At 41.5% G+C, this 19,529-nt stretch overlaps 1 protein-coding gene across 6 annotated transcripts; it reads right to left on the bottom strand.

The window, feature by feature from the left end:
• Positions 1–702: 702 nt before the first annotated feature.
• On the bottom strand, positions 703–18,554 carry stat1a (signal transducer and activator of transcription 1a). Of its 6 annotated transcripts, none has more exons than XM_026158693.2 (25): positions 18,414–18,554; positions 15,093–15,220; positions 14,195–14,339; positions 14,014–14,109; positions 12,332–12,418; positions 12,167–12,245; positions 11,698–11,789; positions 11,368–11,519; positions 10,761–10,919; positions 10,563–10,655; positions 10,089–10,148; positions 9,977–9,997; positions 9,790–9,880; positions 9,621–9,662; positions 8,866–8,955; positions 8,671–8,769; positions 8,443–8,578; positions 8,078–8,133; positions 5,189–5,286; positions 4,961–5,100; positions 4,527–4,715; positions 4,366–4,441; positions 4,189–4,285; positions 1,991–2,041; positions 703–1,055 (listed from the first exon to the last, which is right to left on the bottom strand). In XM_026158693.2, exons 2-25 carry the CDS (start codon positions 15,218–15,220, stop codon positions 1,023–1,025), a joined length of 2,310 nt encoding a protein of 769 aa, XP_026014478.1. In that variant the 5' UTR covers positions 18,414–18,554; the 3' UTR covers positions 703–1,022. The 6 variants fall into 6 exon arrangements, with proteins under 6 accessions (XP_026014478.1, XP_026014477.1, XP_026014479.1 ...); XM_026158692.2 differs by having other exon boundaries at positions 15,093–15,223; positions 18,414–18,553; XM_026158694.2 differs by having other exon boundaries at positions 5,189–5,283; positions 15,093–15,223; positions 18,414–18,553.
• Between the last annotated feature and the right edge of the window lie 975 nt (positions 18,555–19,529).

The following is a 19,529-nucleotide window of genomic DNA, read 5'->3' as shown; positions in this document are numbered from 1 at the left end:
CCTCTCACACTGCAGCATCTGTGTTTTTGGTCTGCATTGTTTAAACTCTCATCTTTGTAAAATCAGTTGCTCTGTTGACAGTACATGTATCAATCGTTATACTGATGTTACTTGGCCCAGTTTAGAAGCAGCAGAAAAATATCAGTGTGAAACCTGTAACCTTAACAGTGTGTTAGTTCAGTTTAACCTCCGAAGACCCGAACTCTTTCATGGCATGCCTTTTTGATTTCTCTTTGCTCTTTGGGCTGATTGGGACCTGAAGAATGTAAAAAACAAACAATTAGTAGAATTTTTTATTTATTTTTTTAACCTGATTTTTGTTTCTGACAAAAATGAGATCCACATAAGAGGACATTTGTTTTAAATTTTGATAGAACAGTGGCAGCATAACGTCCTCGTAAGTGGATATCAGGCCCCTGTAGAGCAAAAACCCAGAATGTGATGTCCACATGTGGACGCTAGGTGCTAGGAGGTTAACTTAATTTTATACTTTTTATATAATTTTATAGCAACTGTTGTTTTAATGCTTTTTATTATAAAGGTAAAGATCAGACAGTATTACTGAAAGAACCCTAACCATCAAATGATGCGATGGTGGGGAAGAAGAACTCCCTTTAAACAGGAAGAAACCTCACAACAGGATCAGGGAGGGGGTGAGTGAAAGAGTAGGTTTTTATACCTTAAAAACAAAGCATGACTGACTCATTTTAATACAAGCATTTATTATACTGATAAAATGAATCCAAACAGTCATTTATGATGATCATTTCTCATGAAGCAAGCAGAAACGTTTTAAATGCTACAGTTTTACAGCAGAGGATACTGAGGGCTTTAAAGTTCACAGTTAATCAAAAAGAAACACTATGTACAAAAAAAAGGAGAAAATTTTCTCCTGTTTCTGAAAGGTGACCGTGCTGTCAAAATCATACAGGAATCTAAGAGTCGAGTACATAACCTGATGACCTCTGGTGAAAAGTACAGTACAAGGAGAAGAATGAAGGTCAAAGGAATATGACTTCCCTTCAGTTTCCATCTCGAAAGTCTGCTGCACTCATCTGAAAAGAAATAAGTAAAATTTGATTTAATTTTTTTATTTTTAATATAATTCCAAATCACAACAACAGTTCCCTCAAGGCGCTTTATATTGTAAGGTAAAGAACCTACAATATTACAGAGAAAACAGAAAAACACAAAACGTGCTGGCAGTTACAGGGTAACAGGGTTAGCAAGGAAGAAGAGCTTCATGCTTTTATTATCAATGTTCTCATTTCAACAAAATTGAGACAATTTAGGCCAAAATACATCTGGGAAATATTCTCAGCTACATGAAGAACAATGTGTCCTGTAGCCAGTGGTCTAAATCACACAGTACAGAGCTCAACATCACAGAGGCAGACTGGATTACGTGAAAAAATACAATACTGAGACCAAGCGCAGCTACCGACTCAAATAAAAATGAAAACAGTCAAAACTCATGTCAAAAAAGGGTCAGAAACCAGTTCAAAGTCATATCAGAAATTGGCATGTCAGAAGCCAGTCTAAAAACCAGTGGTGCAGTTTAGTTTACTGGTTAGCAGGCACGCATGCCTTACAGCTGAAAGCTTGGGTTTGGTCGACCAGCAATCCTTTGCTTCATCTTTCCTTGCACCCTCTCGCCTTCCGATCAAGTCTTGACTGCTAAACTGCCAAATAAATGTTAAAATCTTTAGAAACCCTTCCAAAATCATGCTGGACCCTAAACTTTGAAAATAAGAACGAGGAGGGCTGTCCAAATCATGGACCGTGTTGTCCTGTCAGATGGATTTTCTTTTAAAGAAGAAAAAAAAAAAGGAAATAAACTTAATCTACCTGGGCGGCCCACACAAGTGAGGATGATGTACTAAACACTTGAGGGAGTTTAAACATTAGTATGGCAACATGCAGCAGGTGTGTCAAAGCTACACCGACTAAACTTTAACACACAGCAGCGCAACGCTGAAGCTGCATCTACCTGATGGTCAAAGTCTTCGAGATCCAGCAGATTGTTGGCCTGAAAGCAGACCTAGAAGACAGACAGAAACATTGTAGAGGGATAGACAACAGGAACAGCTGATGCAGTAAAGGGGGGCTGGAGCCTGTCCCAACACTAGAAACTGGTGTCCATAAAAGGAAGTCCCTTTTCAATGACATCATGCAGTGCCAAGAGGAAAAACAAAACAAAAACTGTTTCTCCAGGGGCAGAAGGTCATTTATACTGCCATGTTTTTAAAAAAAGAGACAAAGATTACTCAAAATTTCTCTCTTTTCATCTCTAAATGACATCAGAGTGTAAGGATTCAGCGCCAGCTGCTTTCAGACGCCATCAATAAGCTCCTTCATCATTTCTAACTGATGGCCAAGTGAGGGGAATCACTGCTGATGGGTTTTGGACAATTGTCCCCATTCAGAGCATGCAGAGCAAATTTCCATTAATTTGCATCTTTGCATAGACAGAAGACAACAGTAACATGTTTTAGGAGGTTTGATCTTCAGGTTCACCCTCCTGGTTGCACCAAACTTGATGGTCTTGCTGACAGGACCTCTCGGTTTTGTGGCGACCTCGTTCACCAAAAAGTAAGTACACACACACACACACACACACACACACACACACACACACACACACACACACACACACACACACACGAATGGAAACAATGAAAGTGAAGATGAACCAGAATCAGTCCAAATCCTCGGGCTCCTGCTTGCCCGCTGCAATCTGCATAGGTGGTGCTGAAAGGGCCATCCACACAGAGAGCAGCAAGGTGGTGACAAGAGAGTCAATGACAACCAGCAACTTCAAGTGATGATGGGTAAAACTGAGGATTTGAGGACACATGACCAATAAGCATGTGATATTAACTTGTCCGCCATTTTGTCATTGTGATGATGTAGGATCGAGCAAATAAAGTTCCACTCACACACGCTTACAGACCAGTTGTGAGAGAGAAATGAATTGTGATAGTTGGTGGGAAAATAATTGCTAAAGCCTCAGTTAAACGTACTGACAATTTGGTCCCTGACAACCACCTGTTGCTAGGGAAAAATGCGTATTGCCCATCCGATTGGCAAAGACCTCCTTGTGAGCAGTTGGACTTGTCTACAGACATTGCCCAACTGCTCAAGATCGTTTGCCTTCAAAATAAAAGCTCTGGCAAAGGGTGACAAAGAGTGTCTGTGAAGGTTCTTAGTCATCCAGGTCATCATAGTCTAAAGAGCTTGGAAAGAAAAGCATCTGGACTTAAAGCCACTTCATAAACGCATGGCACAACATAGAAGAACTTCCTCCACGGGACAAGACTCAGCTGTTCATCTGCATCTAAAGGACAAAGGTCGCTCTTTTAAGGATGCCAATGTTCACATTTTGGACAGAGAGGACAGATGGTTTGAAAAAGAGAGTGAAAGACGCCATCTATGTCCACTGTGAACGACTGTCTTTGAACAGAGGCGATGGTTTACAACGCCAACTGTCTGCCATCTATACGCCAGTTTTGAGATCCCTTCCCAGACACCTTAACGCCCACTCACACCCTGGGCCATCTGACCTCAGTAAATCACATGATAGGGTGGGGCTGGGCTTCACAAGGCGTACACCCGACACCTTGGCTGATTGTGACCCACACCGTTTTCACACCTTGGACTTTGTGATTCGATAGAGGATCAATTAGAACTGAAGAAGCTTCTTGGATAGGAGGTGAAACATCTTAACCTCCTAGGACCTGTGGACACCACATTTTGGGTTATTTAGACCAAAATACTCAATTTTGCTCTACAAGGGCCTGATATACACCTACGAGGACATTATACTGCTACTGTTCTGTCAAAATTTTAAACGAATATCCTCATATGTGGCTCTTATTTTTCTTAAAAACAAAAGGTAAAAAAAAAAAATCGGGTAATTCTTTGTTTTTACATTCATCGGGCCCCAATATGCCCAAATATCAAAAAGAAATTAAAAATGCATGCTTTGGAAGAGTTCGGGTCCTAGGAGGTTAAAGGAAACTTAAAGAAGTCCAGACGCTTTTATTTCCCAAGCACCCTAGGTTACAAAGATTGCAACTTTTACTTTGAAGGTGAACAGCCTTCATTTCTGGTTTGCGTTGTACTTTTTTGAAGTTTTACTACTGCTCGGCTAATACCAAATTTATAGTTTAAACAGTGCTGACTCACCACAGCGTCAATGTCTCTGGGGCTCACGTACTGCTCCAGAGCCTTGTAGTCGTCCGGAGACATCGGCATCATGTTGTCCTGTAGCCTGGACGGATGTCTGAACCACACGGACACAAACCATGATTACACGTTAAGTCTTTCTCTTTAGTCGTGATGCGTTTGTTTCTCTCTGCTTACACTTCTGAAACCGAAATGAGCTCCGTCTTCATGTAGCCAGTCTTGTCCGTGTCCTCAAACTCCATCGGTTCAGCAGCTGGAAGGTAAATGAAGCTTGGATGAAGGTCTGCAAAGTATCAGAGTATTTATGGGCGAAAACCAAACGTAACAGCAGCTCTTACCCTCTGATGGTTTGGGGTAGTACTTCCCAAAGGCCTTGTCTTTGGGTATGTTGGGGTAGAGGAAGCGAAGCGGGTTCTCTGGGATGTTTTCCGCTGCCATTACCTTGTAGGTGCGGATGATGTCGGGGAGCGAGACGGCGGAAAGCTCTTTCTTCGTGTACGGCTCCACGGAGTGGAAGACCGGCTTGTCTGCGTGGAAAAAGAGACCAAAGAGATTAAATCTGAGGACTAAACCTCCTTCAAACTTACTTCTTGCACAGGACATCAAGGCTATTGGTTCATGTGGTTTGATTTGAAGTCGTAGAGAAATCTCCCAAAATAAAAATGTCTCGTCAGCCACATCTTTAGAGACGTTTAATCATGAAAACCTTCAAAATTTCAAGTTTTGTGTTGTTGAAAGTGTAAATGAAGGTCAAATGAAGTGACTGTATTACCGTGGACGTCGTGTTCGATCCAGGTGAAGGTGATGGCTCCCTCTCGGCTGCTCTCGCTGAACCTGAGCAGGAAGGTGCCCGGACACTTGTCAGTCAGCAGAGCCTTCTCCCTCTCCTTACTGATGAATCCCATGATGCAGCTGCAGGAGGAGAAAACAAACAAACTCATGTTTACCGCTTAAATTCTCCCCCCACGGACTCTCGCAGCTTCACTAGAGCGCCACTCACCCATCGTTCCAGAGGGACAGCAGGTGTCTTTTGATCAGGTCCAGGATACCTTCAATCCACAACCAGAAAGGGAACGCCTTCTCGTTTGCGCTCTGCTGCTGGACGAATCACAAAGTCTGGTTCAGTGCACGATGAATAAAAGTGATTACAGGCGAATATTTGTTGGCTCAGATCACGAGGCAGCTGCTCCAGAGTCAAGGCTTTGGAGCAAGCTGCCTGAGGAGGCTGCAGCCATGGGAACGTGGCTCAAGCGTCAGTTATACTCAACATTAAAACAATCTTTAAAAGCTTTATTTGGGAGTAAACTTAGGGCCAATAGAAAAGAAGCTGATGACAAAGATACCCACTTGTTAGATGGATATAGATGAAGACACTGATATAAATACACTATGTTGCCAAAAGTATTCACTCAGCCATCCAAATCTTAAAATTCGGGTGTTCCAGTCATTTCCATGGCCACGACTGGATAAAATCCACCACCTGTGCATGCAGACTGTTTCTACAAACATTTGGGTCGCTCTGAGGAGCTCAGTGAATGAATGACTGAATGAATCCAGCATGGTATCGTGACAGGATGCCACCTGTGCAACAAGTCCAGGCATGAAATTTCCTTACTACTAAATATTCCAGTCAGCTGTGGGATGCAGACTTTCTCCAAAGTCAATCACCAAAGACTGCCAATGTAAAGCGTCAGATGCAGTGGTGTAAAGCACTCCACCACTGGACTCTAGAGCAGTGGAAACGTGTTCTCTGGAGCGAAGAATCACAGTTTTCAGTCTAGACCAGGGGTCGGCAACCTGGTGTAGACGCAGTCCTTATACTGCGGCTCCGCGTGGTTTGGGAAAATAAATGACAAGTATTTAGCTGAAGTGTATTTTTTGTGTTAGTTCTTTTTAAACTTGTAGTTCTAAATTGGAAGATTATTGTGATATTGAAATATAAAAATATTTTATTATTTTTCGTCGCTCAAAATAGCGTCACACTCGCGGAAGCCGGTATACCCGCCGAAACGCCGTGCATTTCCCGAGACTTTCAACCCCTGGTAGGCCAATTATGGATCTTCAGATCCACATTATGTCAGCAGCTCCACCGTGAACTATGTTAAAAACAAACACCGCTCACGCCTCACAGATGACCGCTTACAGTCCCGCGCAAAGATGAAAGTCACTTCACTGTGCGCAGAGGTTCAGCAGCAGAAGTTCCATTGTAAACATACCACGGCAGACCTGACGATATTTCCATGAACATGCTTTTCAGCATCTCTTTATTGACCACTTTTCACACACAGCTGCTGTACGTATACAGCCGGCTGTAGCTTTTCAGCTCACAGCCCGACACACACCAACACAACAGCATAGAGAGCACAGACGTTAAGGCGGCGAGGCGTGATTGCGGGTGCCGCTCAGGTGCGTCCGCCTCCTCACATGCAGCGGCACTGCAGACCACGCCCCGCCACACACATTTACCAGGTAAAATAAATATAAGTAAATAAATAAATATTTATGCAAATATTTATTTTTCATTTTTTAGTAAATAGCCTGCATTTATATAGCGCTTTACTAGTCCCTAAGGACCCCAAAGTGCTTTACACTACATTCAGTCATCCACACATTCACACGCTGGTGATGGCAGCTACATTGTAGCCACAGCGCACTGACAGAGGCGAGGCTGCCGGACACTGGCGCCCTCTGACCACCACCAGTAGGCAACGGGTGAAGTGTCTTGCCCAAGGACACCACGACCGAGATTGTCGGAGCCGGGGCTCGAACCGGCAACTCTTGAGCCACAATCGCCCCGTTGCATAGTAGCGTAGTGCTTTTTTCCAATTATTTTTTAAAATTCAGGTCAAGGCTCTGCTACGCTCCAAAAGCCCAAAGACGATATAAGGGTGGCACACAACAGTTTTTCTTTGCTACATGGATCGTTTTCCTTTGGTTATATTTCTTTAAGAGTTCAAAATGTGTTCATTACATAAATAAAATGTAATTTTCTCTGTAGCACTTCATGGATTTCATAAGCAACACACCTTAGTTGTTCACACAAAGCATAAAGGTAAAAAACAATACATACAGTGTTATCTTCATTTTAGATGTCAAAAAGTATTTGTGGCTCGCAGTGTTTTCCTTTGCGTGGAAACCGGGTCCAAATGGCTCTTTGGGTGTTAAAGGTTGCTGACCCCTGGTCTAGACGGTACTTGTCTGACTGCATTGTGCAAAGTGTAAAGTTTGTTGGAGCGGTTATTATGATGTGGGTTGTTTTTCAGGAGTTGGGCTCAGACCCTTAGTTCCAGTGAAAGGAACATAGAGGGTTCAGCATATCAAGACATGTTGGACAATATCATGTTCTCAGCTTTGAACAGTTTGCGGATGGTCCCTTCCTGGTACAACATGACTGTTCACCAGTGCACAGAGTAAAGTCAATGAAGACATCGATGAGTGAGCTTGGTGTGGAAGAACTTGACTGGCCTGCACAGAGTCCTGTCCTCAAATCAACAGTTTGACCTCACAAATGTGCTTCTGGAAGAATGGTAAAAAATTCCTCAAAACACTCCTAAACCTATGGAAAGCCTTCCCAGAAGAGCTGAAGCTGTTATAGCTGCAAAGGGCCAACATCATATCAAACCTTATGGATTAAGAATGGGACGTCACTCAAGTTGATGTGTGTGTGTGAAGGCAGGCGAGTGAGTACTTTTGGCAGTACAGTGTATCAAACAGTCTTTACGGACTTTGTTTTTATTTGTAACTATTTACATCAACACCTCCATAATTGCATTTTTTTTTAAAGTTTTAACCTTTGTGATTGTTACGTTGCCCTCTGAGTCTCCTGGTTTTGAATATAAATGAAATCATTATCAGCTGGATAAATGAGGCTTATCAGACTATGGCTCACCTTGCAGAACTTGGTCCAGGGGATGAGTCCCTCCGGGTTCCTCTGAGCTTTGGTTCCTTCACAGAAAAACAACCAGGTACAAACATCTGCAGGTTATTCATGTGTGCTGCAGGTAGAAGTTTATTAGCACAGCAGTGACAGTCGGCCATTTGTTGACTTTGAGCCATTCGTTTTGGTCTGCAGCTTTCTGAGCCTCAGATCGTCTTATATTTCATCAGTAGTAAAGAAACGACAGATTGAGGGTTAAGATCTTTAGTTATAGTTAAGGTTTAAGCCTGTTATGAATAAAACAGAGACTTTAAAAGATATTTAGTGGCCTTGAATTTTCTTAAAACATTACCACATGTTATTTTTGTGCGTCTCACCGAGCAGTTTATCAGCGAGCATGTTGAGCTGCTCCTGGTTCAGGCCTCGCTTGGTGACGGAGGAGAACTGCCAGCTGAGCACCTCGGAGAGCTGAGACCACTTCGCCGCAGGAGGGGAGAGGAAGAACTTCAGGTTCTGGAAAATATGACAGTTGGAGATTGGTAAGAGACAAAAGCGAGGGTACGTGGAGGTGCTAGGAGCGGACTGAAATCAAAGCGTGTTCTCACTTTGGGCTCCGTGGTCAGCATGTTGTACCAGAGGATGGAGGCCCAGCCGCTGGGTAGCTGGCAGACGTTGGAGATGACGACCACGGGCAGAGAAATGGCCTAGAAATAAATAAAACGACAGGAGGAAGCAGCAGGGTTTAATCTCCTCTATCAACTCCAGTTTAATTCTGAGCATGAACAAAGGGCGGGTCTCACCTCAAGTTTGATGTCGAGTCCGGACTGGTTGAGCTGCAGCTCCGACTCAAAGCTGAGCGAGTGGAGCTCCTCGGTGACGATCAGAGGACCCTGAACACCCAGAGACACACTCAGCTTACCCAAAACACACAACACCCTTCCCCAAGCCTCTGCAGGAAGCATGCAACGTTCCTGTAACTAAACTTCACTCCACATCACCAATCTACACGTAAAACCACATCAAATGTAGTTTACAATCTTTCTCCAACAAAACAAACTATGTGTCCATATCTGTCCTTACGTCACATTTACAGAGGTTACATATAAAGTAGAACAAGGTTCCTCATATAGCTATGTAAGCTGTAATGCGGGACAATGAATTCTTTTCTTTTTCTAGTGTGCATTACATATAAAATGATTTTTTAGGCCACTGTTAGTTCTATAAAATCCCTTCAGTTTTTTCTAAAGAACTTTTATTTTGAAGCTTTCGCACTAACATGCCGTGGGAAGCTGAAACGGTGATTTTCATGTGACATTCGGCCTGGACAGAATTACTAATTTAATGGTTATATTCCACCACACAAGAGAATCAGCGCAGAGAAGGAGGGCGCGCTCCTACAGCTAAAGAAGAGGAAGAAAAAACATCCAGGTAGACGAGTCTGTTGCATATTGAAGGCCTCTATGATGACTGTAAAACAGCCAGTATGTGACCTGCAGTCTCAAACACACAGAGCAGGTTTGTGTATTATATGGAATAAAGTTTTAAAGGCTCTTACGTCATTTGTTCTGTTTCCAGGTCCTTTCTGTTCTTTGAGTTGCTGTATGGAGATTAAGTTGGAAAGGCATCACTATTAGGGTGTCTAAGAAATCTCCCTAAATAATAAAAACAATATATAACCAGTGGAAGGGAATACTGTGGGTTTAATACTAAGACACTGATTTTACCAAATGTCTGAACTCTGCTGCCAGACTGCCGTTGGACTCCTCCATGTTCATGACTTTGGTGTTTGTCCCCAAAATGTTAAACCTCCTGAACCTGATTCAAAGATGATCAATGGAAAGCTATTAATCAGCTGCGTTACTGAATAACACGTTATATATTTCAATGTGTATGAATACATTTCAGACGTACCCTTTCTTCTCTGTAACATCCCTGAGGAGAAAAAAAAAAAAAGTGTTACATATTTGGAAACATGCAGCATGATGATTCAAAGCGGCAAAAGCAAAGGTGAGAATTTGCTTACTTATCAAACAGGGCCTTGACTTTGAGCTGGTAGTTAAACTCTTGCAGTTTCACCAGAAACCTGAACCGAAAGGAAACGAGACTGAAACAGGAAGCTGACGCTCACCAACAGATAAACATCACCTGACGCAATTTCTGCGTTTTCATTTCATTTGGGTACAAAACAAAGAAGGAAAAATTCTTATTTTATTTATTTTGTGGGATGAAGAACTCTCTCTTAACAGGAAGAACCCTCCAGCAGAGCCAGGCTCAGGGATGTATAGATAGTATGGATACCAATGTTGGTATCAGTATTGGATCAATACCAAGCATGACAGGACCAAGAGTGGTAATAAACTGGTTCTGTTTTATTTATTTTTTTAGAAATTATATAAATGAGAAATTATATGAATTATTATATAACTTATATAAATGTAAAAATGATTTAGTGGTCAGGGCAGAAAGACACGTAAACACTTCACATTTAACTTCTTACCGAAGTTTCACCGTAAACTGGACGCCTGTTTTCAACACCAGTGGTCTCTGTGGGTGGGTGGGCATGCAAGGCTGCCTCTCTACAACTAGAGAGCTTCACACAGATCAGAATCCAGGTTAACAGCCAATAATAACAACACTCAGCAATAATAATGATAATAATAATAATGATAACAATAAAGAGTGAAGGGTTTCATACTTGGACAGCAGGTTTTTGAGGAGCTCCAGAGCTCGGCCTTCCAAGTAAGCCTTCTTCAATGTGATGGGGTCGTTCTCATAAGTGAACTTCTGCTCCAGCTCCTGCAGCTTCTTCAGGTGCTGACGGACCTGCTGCAGACTCTCCGCTACTGCCGTGAACCTGCAGGAGGGCGAGGACAGGAGATCAGATAACACACCAGATGAAGCACCCAGTCGACCGAAGAACTGTTCATGAACTGGACCCTGGATTACTTTTGGTTCTCCATTTACTTTCAGTCATTTATCTCCTCCATTTAGGATTTTTCCATATTGTTTAGTGACCACTTTCATCTGTTTATCTACCATGTTACGTCTTTTATCAAACTATTTTAACATCTTATTAAACCCCTTTAACCTTTCTTCTCAAACAGGTTCACATCCTCGCAGGTGTTTAATCAAAATGAACTGATGAAAAAAAACTGATGGAAAAATTACGATGAGGAAGGTGAGGGAAATATTAAATATAGGTGGAAGAATGAAAAAGACACTAAGATTGATGGCTAAGCAGAAGAGGAAGTGAAGAAAGAGGCGATTAAAGAGGAAGAGATGGGATGGAGAGGGCGGCTCACCAGTTCTGCAGCTGGTCCACGCAGGCGTTGGGCGGGCCACCGATGCAGGCGATCTTCTGACGCTGCTTCCAGTCGGGCAGCTCCTCGGAGATCAACTCTGCCAGCAGGGCCTGAGTGACGTTCAGCAGCTCGTTCAGCCCGAGCACAGCGTCCTAAAAAAATCAAAACAAAAAAACCCACACCCAAGAGTCCATCGCATCAGTCACATCAAATGTCCTGTTATGGCGTTTAAAACTCCTCAGAAAGAAAAAGTTTATAAGATCAAAATGACTTTATTGTTACAGCCCAGTGACCTCAAAGGGATTATATGTTAGTCGTGTTTCTCGTCACCTGACGCTTGGCTTTCAGCTCAAAGCACATCCTCCCGACTGTCATCTTCTCCTTCTCCAGGTCCTTCACCGTCATGCCGTTCATTTCATTCTCTGTGGAGGAAGAAGGAAAAAAAATGCACACAATTAAAACTTGGAAGCAACATAGATTGAATTTAAAATGAACTTTTAAGAGCATTTAATATATGTCAGTTTGGAAAAGGCCTTTCACTCTGTAATTTTACCAACACGAGCTACTTTGTTCCAATTTTTTAAGATCAGATCACCGCATTTGGCAACAAGTGCGCTTTAGCTCAAAACCTCAAAACTCCGTCAGCTCTCTGAAATTATTTCTCTGCCTCCATAACTCAAATTGCCCCTTGACATGTTGATCTTCACTGTATTACCAAAAGTACTTCCTCAGCCATCCAAATCACTGCAATCACATTTTGGGGTTTGGCTCTACAGCTGAGCCTGGACGATTTCCTCACCTCTGTTCTTCAGTGTGTTGACTTTGAAGTCATACTCGTCCTGCAGGTCTTCTACGTTCTTAATGTTCTGATCCACCACCTGATAGTCAAAGAGCCCGTTAGAGATTTTCCAGCAGAGCCGGGCCAACCTCGAGCTGGGACCTACACGCTGCGTAATAGTTTTACCTGGACTATGTGCTTCATCTCTTTCACTTTGTTGTCCAGCTTCTGTTTCTCCACCACCATGGCCGACACTGCCCCATCGGTCTCATCCTACCGAAACAGAGGTCACACATTTTAACGTCTCTGAAACAGAAACAGGTTTAGACTCTTCGGTACCTTGAAAAGTGAAACTGAATTCAGGTATTAATTTAGACATAGAGGTTAAAGTTCTGCTAAACAACGAAATCAGATCAAGATTACACCCACTCCAAGTGTCTCAATCTTAAGACAAAATCCGCTCTCCTTAGCTAACATTAAGCATCATTATCACAGAGTATATCGTAGTTTTGATAGCAAAACTGCATCAATCTTAATGTATGTGGTGTAGATGAACAGAAACCCGTGCTGCTACCCTCATGTTTAATCAGATTTCTAGATAAGGCATTTAAAAGTAAAAACAAAGAAGAGGGAAGAAAACAGAATCGCAAAACATGCTAAATAAAGAAGGAACACTTGCTGTAGTTTTAAGGTGTTCAGACTTTTCAGGTATTTGACAAGTGTTCTGACTTGTAGACGTTTCACTTGGGTCATAGTTTTGTCCACTGATCTGTCTGCAGAGGAGCAAATTTTAACCAGTTTCTCATCAGGGCCAAAAACATCACTCTGGGATCAATGAGGATATCACAGGCAAGTATTTCCTTTTCCAGGCATGTCCCACCGGGAGAGGCCCCAGGGCAGACCCAGGACACAGCTGGCATGCCTTGGTGTTCCTCCAGATAAGTGGAGGAGGTTGGTGGGGATGGCTTGGGAGAGGGAGGCCTGGGCATCTCTGCTTGGGCTGCTGCCCCCGTGACCTGGCTCCGGATAAGCGGAAGAAGATAGATGGATGGACAGATGGTATTTCCTTTTAAATTAAAAGTAATTTATCCCACAAGCGTTGCAGTTTTATACATGAAAAAAAAAATAGGTATAAGGGGTGTAATGAAGTAGATCCTTTCCAATTCTTTCTATCTTTTAGATCTAGTAGAAGGTTGCTTTAATCTTCTGATTACGGCTTGTGGCTGTGAAATAGAAATTTCTGTGTTTGAGTGGAAAGATAACATGCAGATGAAAAATTACTGGGAAAAAAAACAAAAAAAGGATGATTTATTTTTTTACTCTGTGAGAGTAAGAGAATATAAACAGCATGAAGGTGAAATGGTTTTTACAGCTTTATTTAATGCACTAAAGTTATAGTACATAAGAAAAAAGCTGATTCTGAGGTTGTTTCTGTTGGTTTTTCATTTTGAAGAATGAGAACTCAGTCCCTGTGTGCATATTGGGCTTTGATTCATAGAGCATGCAGACGTGTACGCACCATGCATCAGCATGATTTTGGAGCATTCAAGCAGCCATTAAGTTGGAAAAGTAATACAATTCTTATCATTTGTTCAGCTATTTTTGTCTTGAAAGCATCTTTTCTCTTGCTTTAAGTTGCATCTGGTAGGATTTACGATGGTCTACCTGCACCAGAAGCTGGCTGTAATCCACCTATAAGCTGTTTGAATCCTGAACACTCGTCTATAATTTAAACCCCAGATGTGTGAGCCTAAAAGTAAATGTGTATTTAAAGCCAGAGTCTGATTAACGGAAGGATTTAGATCTGTCGGGTGTTATTCTGCTGTCATAGTTATGTTCTAACAACGAAACCGAGCTGCAGCTTTTACCTCTGTGCTCTTTGCAATCTCCAGTATCTTCAGCTCCTCCTTCAGGTTTCTGGAGATGATCATGGCCATGTGGACGGGATCTTCCTGGAAGCGATCCTGGAGAGAGAACCGCTCGTACTTTTAGTTACATAAAGGAATTTAACCTGCCTCACACAGAAGTATTTCGAATCCAGGGTCGGACCTGCAAGTTCCTCTTGATCTTGCGAATGTTGTGCTGCAGCAGGAAGTTGTTCTCCAGAGCGAAGCGGCTGTGTTGGTCGTCCAGCTGAGCGAGAAGGTCGTGGAAACGAACCGTGGCCAGAGAGTCCTGCATGGCCACCGTGTCCCTGAGGAGACCACAGTAAGTCTTTGAGTAGCATGAACAGAAGACGCTCAGTTTGGGGTTAACCTTGAAAGGGTTACAAATTGGTTTTCAGCAAATGCTGTGCTTCAACAAAACCTTTATCCAAATATTGAGAAGTCCATGATTATCAGTCTCATTAGCTCAAACACTTTTGCTTTGGTCTGATAAAAATCTAGCAATGGAACAGTTAATGAACAGATGCTGAAATGATGATGAAGGACAGGTATTTCTGCACTTTTACAACCAGGATTTTATGGGCTGTGAGGACTTTTTCCCCCACATGTAATTAAATTTTTGCAGCTGAACCAAAACTCTCAATATGCGCAAAGATATCCCTGCATTGTGGATACAATGTCATGAAGCTTTCCATATCCTTGGTGACCCTGTTGTTTTCCAGTGCAGGACCATAGATCCAGATCCACGTCCACAAGTGTGAGCTCGCTTCTGTTTGGTCTACGATGTCGATACAAATGCACCTACAGTTTTCTTTTCCATCAGGACATCCAGTTTAACCTTTGCTTTTATTTGCTTTGCAACCTTTGATTTTCTTGTTTTAGTGTTAGTTATTCCTCTTTTTATTGTATGGAGGGGATATGCCAGATAAAAAAAATTCAGGTAAATCAGTACAGGTATTACAATAAAAACAACTTTTTAATGGTTCAAACGAGTCGATGAGAAACGTTTGCCAAAAAAAAAAAAAAAAAAAAAGACGCTGCCCTTTATTCGGACTTCTTACCAGTCGATGCTTTCGATCCACTTGCTCAGGTACTGACGGATGTCCATGGGGAACGAGTCATCGTACAGCTGATCCACCTGCTCCAGGTACTTGCTGTCCAGCATCTGAAGCTGGCCCCACTGCGCCATCTTCTGGTGAATGAAAGCAGCTCTGTCAGGACATTTTTTGCACGATGTGGCACAGTCTACGCAAAAGACAGGAGAGTCTAAAAGCTGCATTCTTACTAATGACCAGCAGTGAGATAGCCTCTTCCCTATGGGCTCAAAATGTGGTCATAAATATTTTGTACTTGTAAAAAAGATTTGTGTGTGTAAAAAAGATTTGTGTGTGGACTTAGCCAAAAAAAACCTGCAAGTTACAACTACGAATTTTGACCCTATTTTTCTTCCTTTCATCTGATTGGTGAATGTCATGTCAATCACAAATGTAACAATCCAATCAGAATTTGTGATTGACATGACGTTGACCAATCAGCTTAAAGGAAGAAAAATAGGGTCAAAATTCATACTTGTAACTTGCAGGGGTTTTTTTGGGCTAAGTCCACACACAAATCTTTTTTACACACACAAATCTTTTTTACGCATGCACAAATTTTTTTTTACACATACAAATCTTTTTTACAAGTACAAAATATTTATGACCACATTTTGAGCCCATACTTCCCCTGCTCAGCGATGCCAATAAAATAAACTCTCTTGGTGCGTTTTTTCACTAAAATCTGTATTTTCACATCTTGCTAATTAAACATGAACTTAATTTTATTGCTTTTTATCTGTGTTAGTGTCAGAAATAAGAGGTAATCAGTGCCACTCAGTTTCAAAACAACAGGTAGGTGATGGCCAAATTGCTCAGCTTCATCATTTTCCTAAAAAGCACAAAAGGTGGCTACATATATACAGGCTTTTCTACCGAGCATCAGGCAAGATTATTCACCATTTTAGTTTCACAGATAAGAAATGTTAAAGCATTTTTTCTGTCATACATATCCTGTTTCGTGGTGGATGTTCATGCACCAGAGCCTCAAATAATGAGGACAGTGTATGTGCGAGTAATCGCTCTAGCCTCAGACTGCTCTAAATACTCAGTTTCAAAAATTCCTTTTCCTACTCTTTGATCTTTATGATGTCATGGAGGGCACATATTTCTAACATGTGCAACAAAAGTCTTGATAGTGAGGGGCAGCCAATCAGAGCTGCTTAAAGTCAGCTTAAAAGTGAAGGAGCTAAAACAGCTTAGACAGAGAATGAACTGGAGACCAAGTATGAGATAAATAAAAATGGTAAATGGCCTGTATTTGTATAGCGCTTTTCTAGTCCCTAAGAACCCCAAAGCACTTTACACAACCTGTCATCCACCCATTCACACACACATTCACACGCTGGTGATGGCAAGCTACATTGTAGCCACCCTGGGGCGCACTGACAGAGGTGAGGCTGCCGGACACTGGCGCCACCGGGCCCTCTGACCACCACCAGTAGGTAACGGGTGAAGTGTCTTGCCCAAGGACACAACGACCGAGACTGTCCAAGCTGGGGCTCAAACCGGCAACCTTCCGATTACAAGGCGAACTCCCAACTCTTGAGCCACGATCGCCCCCATATAATATTATTATTATTATTATTATTCTAATCTGGGAATCATGCAAAGCTACTCTAGCAGAGTCCAGGAGTGAAAATATGGAGCTGGAAATAAGCAGAAAAAGTCTGATTTTATATACTTTTTCACTGGTGTGTCATCAAAGACTGAAGAAAACCCTAGCTGGGTTATTAAACGCCCACAAAAGCAGATCATGTGTGTAAATTTATCGACATGTATGTCACATTTCTGTCTGCAGTCTTCCGCTGTCGACACACAACAGTTAATAAAAACATACAGAATCTATTATCATGAGGCTGTGAGATAAAAGTGGCAGAAATCTGAGACTTTTTAAAAAACCCTTTAAAGGGAATTTACGCTTTTTGAGAATTCGCTAGACGTGGATACTTAGTTAAAGTTTATATACAGTGTAGAAGTGTATAATAATCCTGAATAAATAAAGGAAACATTTTTTAGTCATTTGTTCTGAGCTTGGTTTTCTAAGAACTCATCTTAAATCCATAAATATATGAGGATAATTCAATAATTTGAAGATCTAATTGAAAATATTTTTTTATTTCTGACTCTCCTTGCATCACTGTGGACAGAAGACAAAGGTCAGGAAGCTCCAAAACATTTTTCTCACTACAGAAAACCAGCTGCTTGTTTACAGTGTGAGAAATTGTGAAATGATAAGTGCTGACTCGAGGATTGTCGCGGGCTGCCACCCGCCTCCTTCCTGGCTCAGTTGTGCTCTGACTTAAGATCAGAAAGTAAAAACAAAGAAAGATGTGTGTGATGATGTAAAGGAACATCCAACACTGATTTCTGTTAAAAGTAGCTGGATTTCATAGACACTGAAGCTCAAACTGTAATTAGCTGCACAGATTAATTCCCATATTGTAAAACAGGATTGTTTGACAGCTAAAGAAGAGACAAATTAACATTTTGTTGTTTTGTTTTTTTTAAATCAAACGCAATCTTATCTGTATTTATCTTGTTCCAAGTGGCTAAACCTGAATGTAGGAGGCGTCTAAGGTCAGCTTAGGTTTCAATTTCCCCACAAATGCGACTCTGCCTCCAGCATCAGTTAAAAAATATATCATTAAGAGTATTTAAACGTATGTGTATCTATATATATATGACCTAATTCCACATTCATGAGACGATCATAGCCAGTAAATCCATTTCACAGCTTTAATTTTTAATCTTTCTGGCTCCCCAAGTCACTTAAGGCAGCCCTGTGGTCCTTTCCAGCTCTCCTCAGCCAAACTCTAATCGGTAATGTGTCTTTTTTAAGATTCAAGCAGAGCCCCTTATTTTAACGTCTAACAATACAAGACTCAATAGATTATCTATATGTTGGTGCCTCACCTGAGAGATCGGCATATACAATAATTTATCTGGTGTTACACATCGACTAAGATCCCGACTTTTACACGGGGTTGACAGGTAATTATTTACGTTTCGGACCCCTAATGGTTGGAGGTATGGACGTAAGCGTGTAAAAAGTTAAGATTTGATTTAAATAACGGCTACGGACAGATACACAAATATTAACACATACACAGAGGAACGCTTATATCCCGTAAACTGCCATCAAGTGTTTGCAGGAGTCGTTTTTTTAAGCATTACCGATTAGCAAGTTTAAGTGCTCTCCTAGCACGGCTTGCTGTGTAAAAGGGTCACAGATGCGATTAATATAAAACAACGTCACCTTTTGAACATGTAAGTCATGTAACTTACCTTTAATGTAAAGGTAACGTGAACAAGCTTCCACGGGAAGTAAGTTGTGTTTCCGAAAACGCTTGAGTCCCTAACAGCTCTCCTACCTTTTTTCTACTCCAGTGGCGCAGCTTACTTTACGGAACACTATCAGCCAATCACCGCACACCATTTACGACAAGCCCCCGCCCTTTTCCACGAGACAGCCAATCACAAAGAGGGAAAAACGGCTGTTGTTGACAGCTACCAAGCATGCCTGAAAAAAAAAATACACAGGAGTTTTTTTGTTTAAAGCTGCCCCTGTAAGCATAACATCAAGAGTCAAGATGTATTTTGTCATTGTACAAAGTCAAAGAGAACGACACTGTACATAAAATGTATTTTTAATTGAGTTTAAAGCAACATGACGCAGGCTTTTCGGAGGGAGAAAGTCAGTACAGAGAAGAGCCAAGAGTGACCACGTGTTTTCAGAGAAAGCGAAAGCTGCAAGGACGCCTACAACTCTGAAACTGAAACTTAACTTAAAAATTATGTTTGATCGTTGACATGTGAAAAAAATTCTGGAATAAGAAAGTAATAACTGAAAATAAAAGACGTATTTAAAAAACATAACAAAAAAACTAAACTTTAAAAAAAAATCTTATTGTAGTCTAAATATCAAAAGTTATACTCTTGTACCGACAACAAAAAGGTGCTAATCACCGGTTTTAAAACGTAAATATTTCACTAATATTTATTCTTTGTAGTTCTTATATTTTACAAAGTTGAAAACTTCAATGGAGAACAAAAGTCTTGCCCCAGCCCACATTTCTTCCAAGAAGTCAGAATTTCCTGTAATTTTCTAAGTGGTTTTGAGCAGTATTTCCCCAGGCTTTCCAAGGACCTCTCAAAGTTTTTCTTTGGGCATTAGCTACATTTCCACTTCACTTAAGTCTTTCAGAGGAAAAAAGGAAGTGGTAGATGAAGGAAATTGCCTTCCCGGGTTTCCTCCGTGGCGTGAGCGATAAGCAGAGTTCTGTCCTTTCCTTATAAGATTCCTAATTATTTAAAGTAACACTCAGGTATGCCATTCAGCTGGGTTAGTTACGACGTCGGGAGCAGCTTGGGAGAACAAGGAAACACAGACTGCTTCAGGTT

This window comes from Astatotilapia calliptera, chromosome 23 (assembly GCF_964374335.1).
Source record: "Astatotilapia calliptera chromosome 23, fAstCal68.1, whole genome shotgun sequence".
Taxonomy (NCBI): domain Eukaryota; kingdom Metazoa; phylum Chordata; class Actinopteri; order Cichliformes; family Cichlidae; genus Astatotilapia; species Astatotilapia calliptera.
This window is presented reverse-complemented; position numbering and strand designations above follow the sequence as displayed.

What these genes read in the sequence shown, in the direction of transcription:
- stat1a (XM_026158693.2), bottom strand. Translation starts at nt 15,220, where the DNA reads ATGGCGCAGTGGGGCCAGCTTCAGATGCTGGACAGCAAGTACCTGGAG. An exon ending in CAACACACTGAAGAACAGAG is followed by an intron (nt 11,790 to 12,166) that starts GTGAGGAAATCG and finishes CTTCCTCCACAG; the next exon opens with AGAATGAAATGAACGGCATG. An exon ending in AGCTGAAAGCCAAGCGTCAG is followed by an intron (nt 11,520 to 11,697) that starts GTGACGAGAAAC and finishes TGATTTTTTTAG; the next exon opens with GACGCTGTGCTCGGGCTGAA.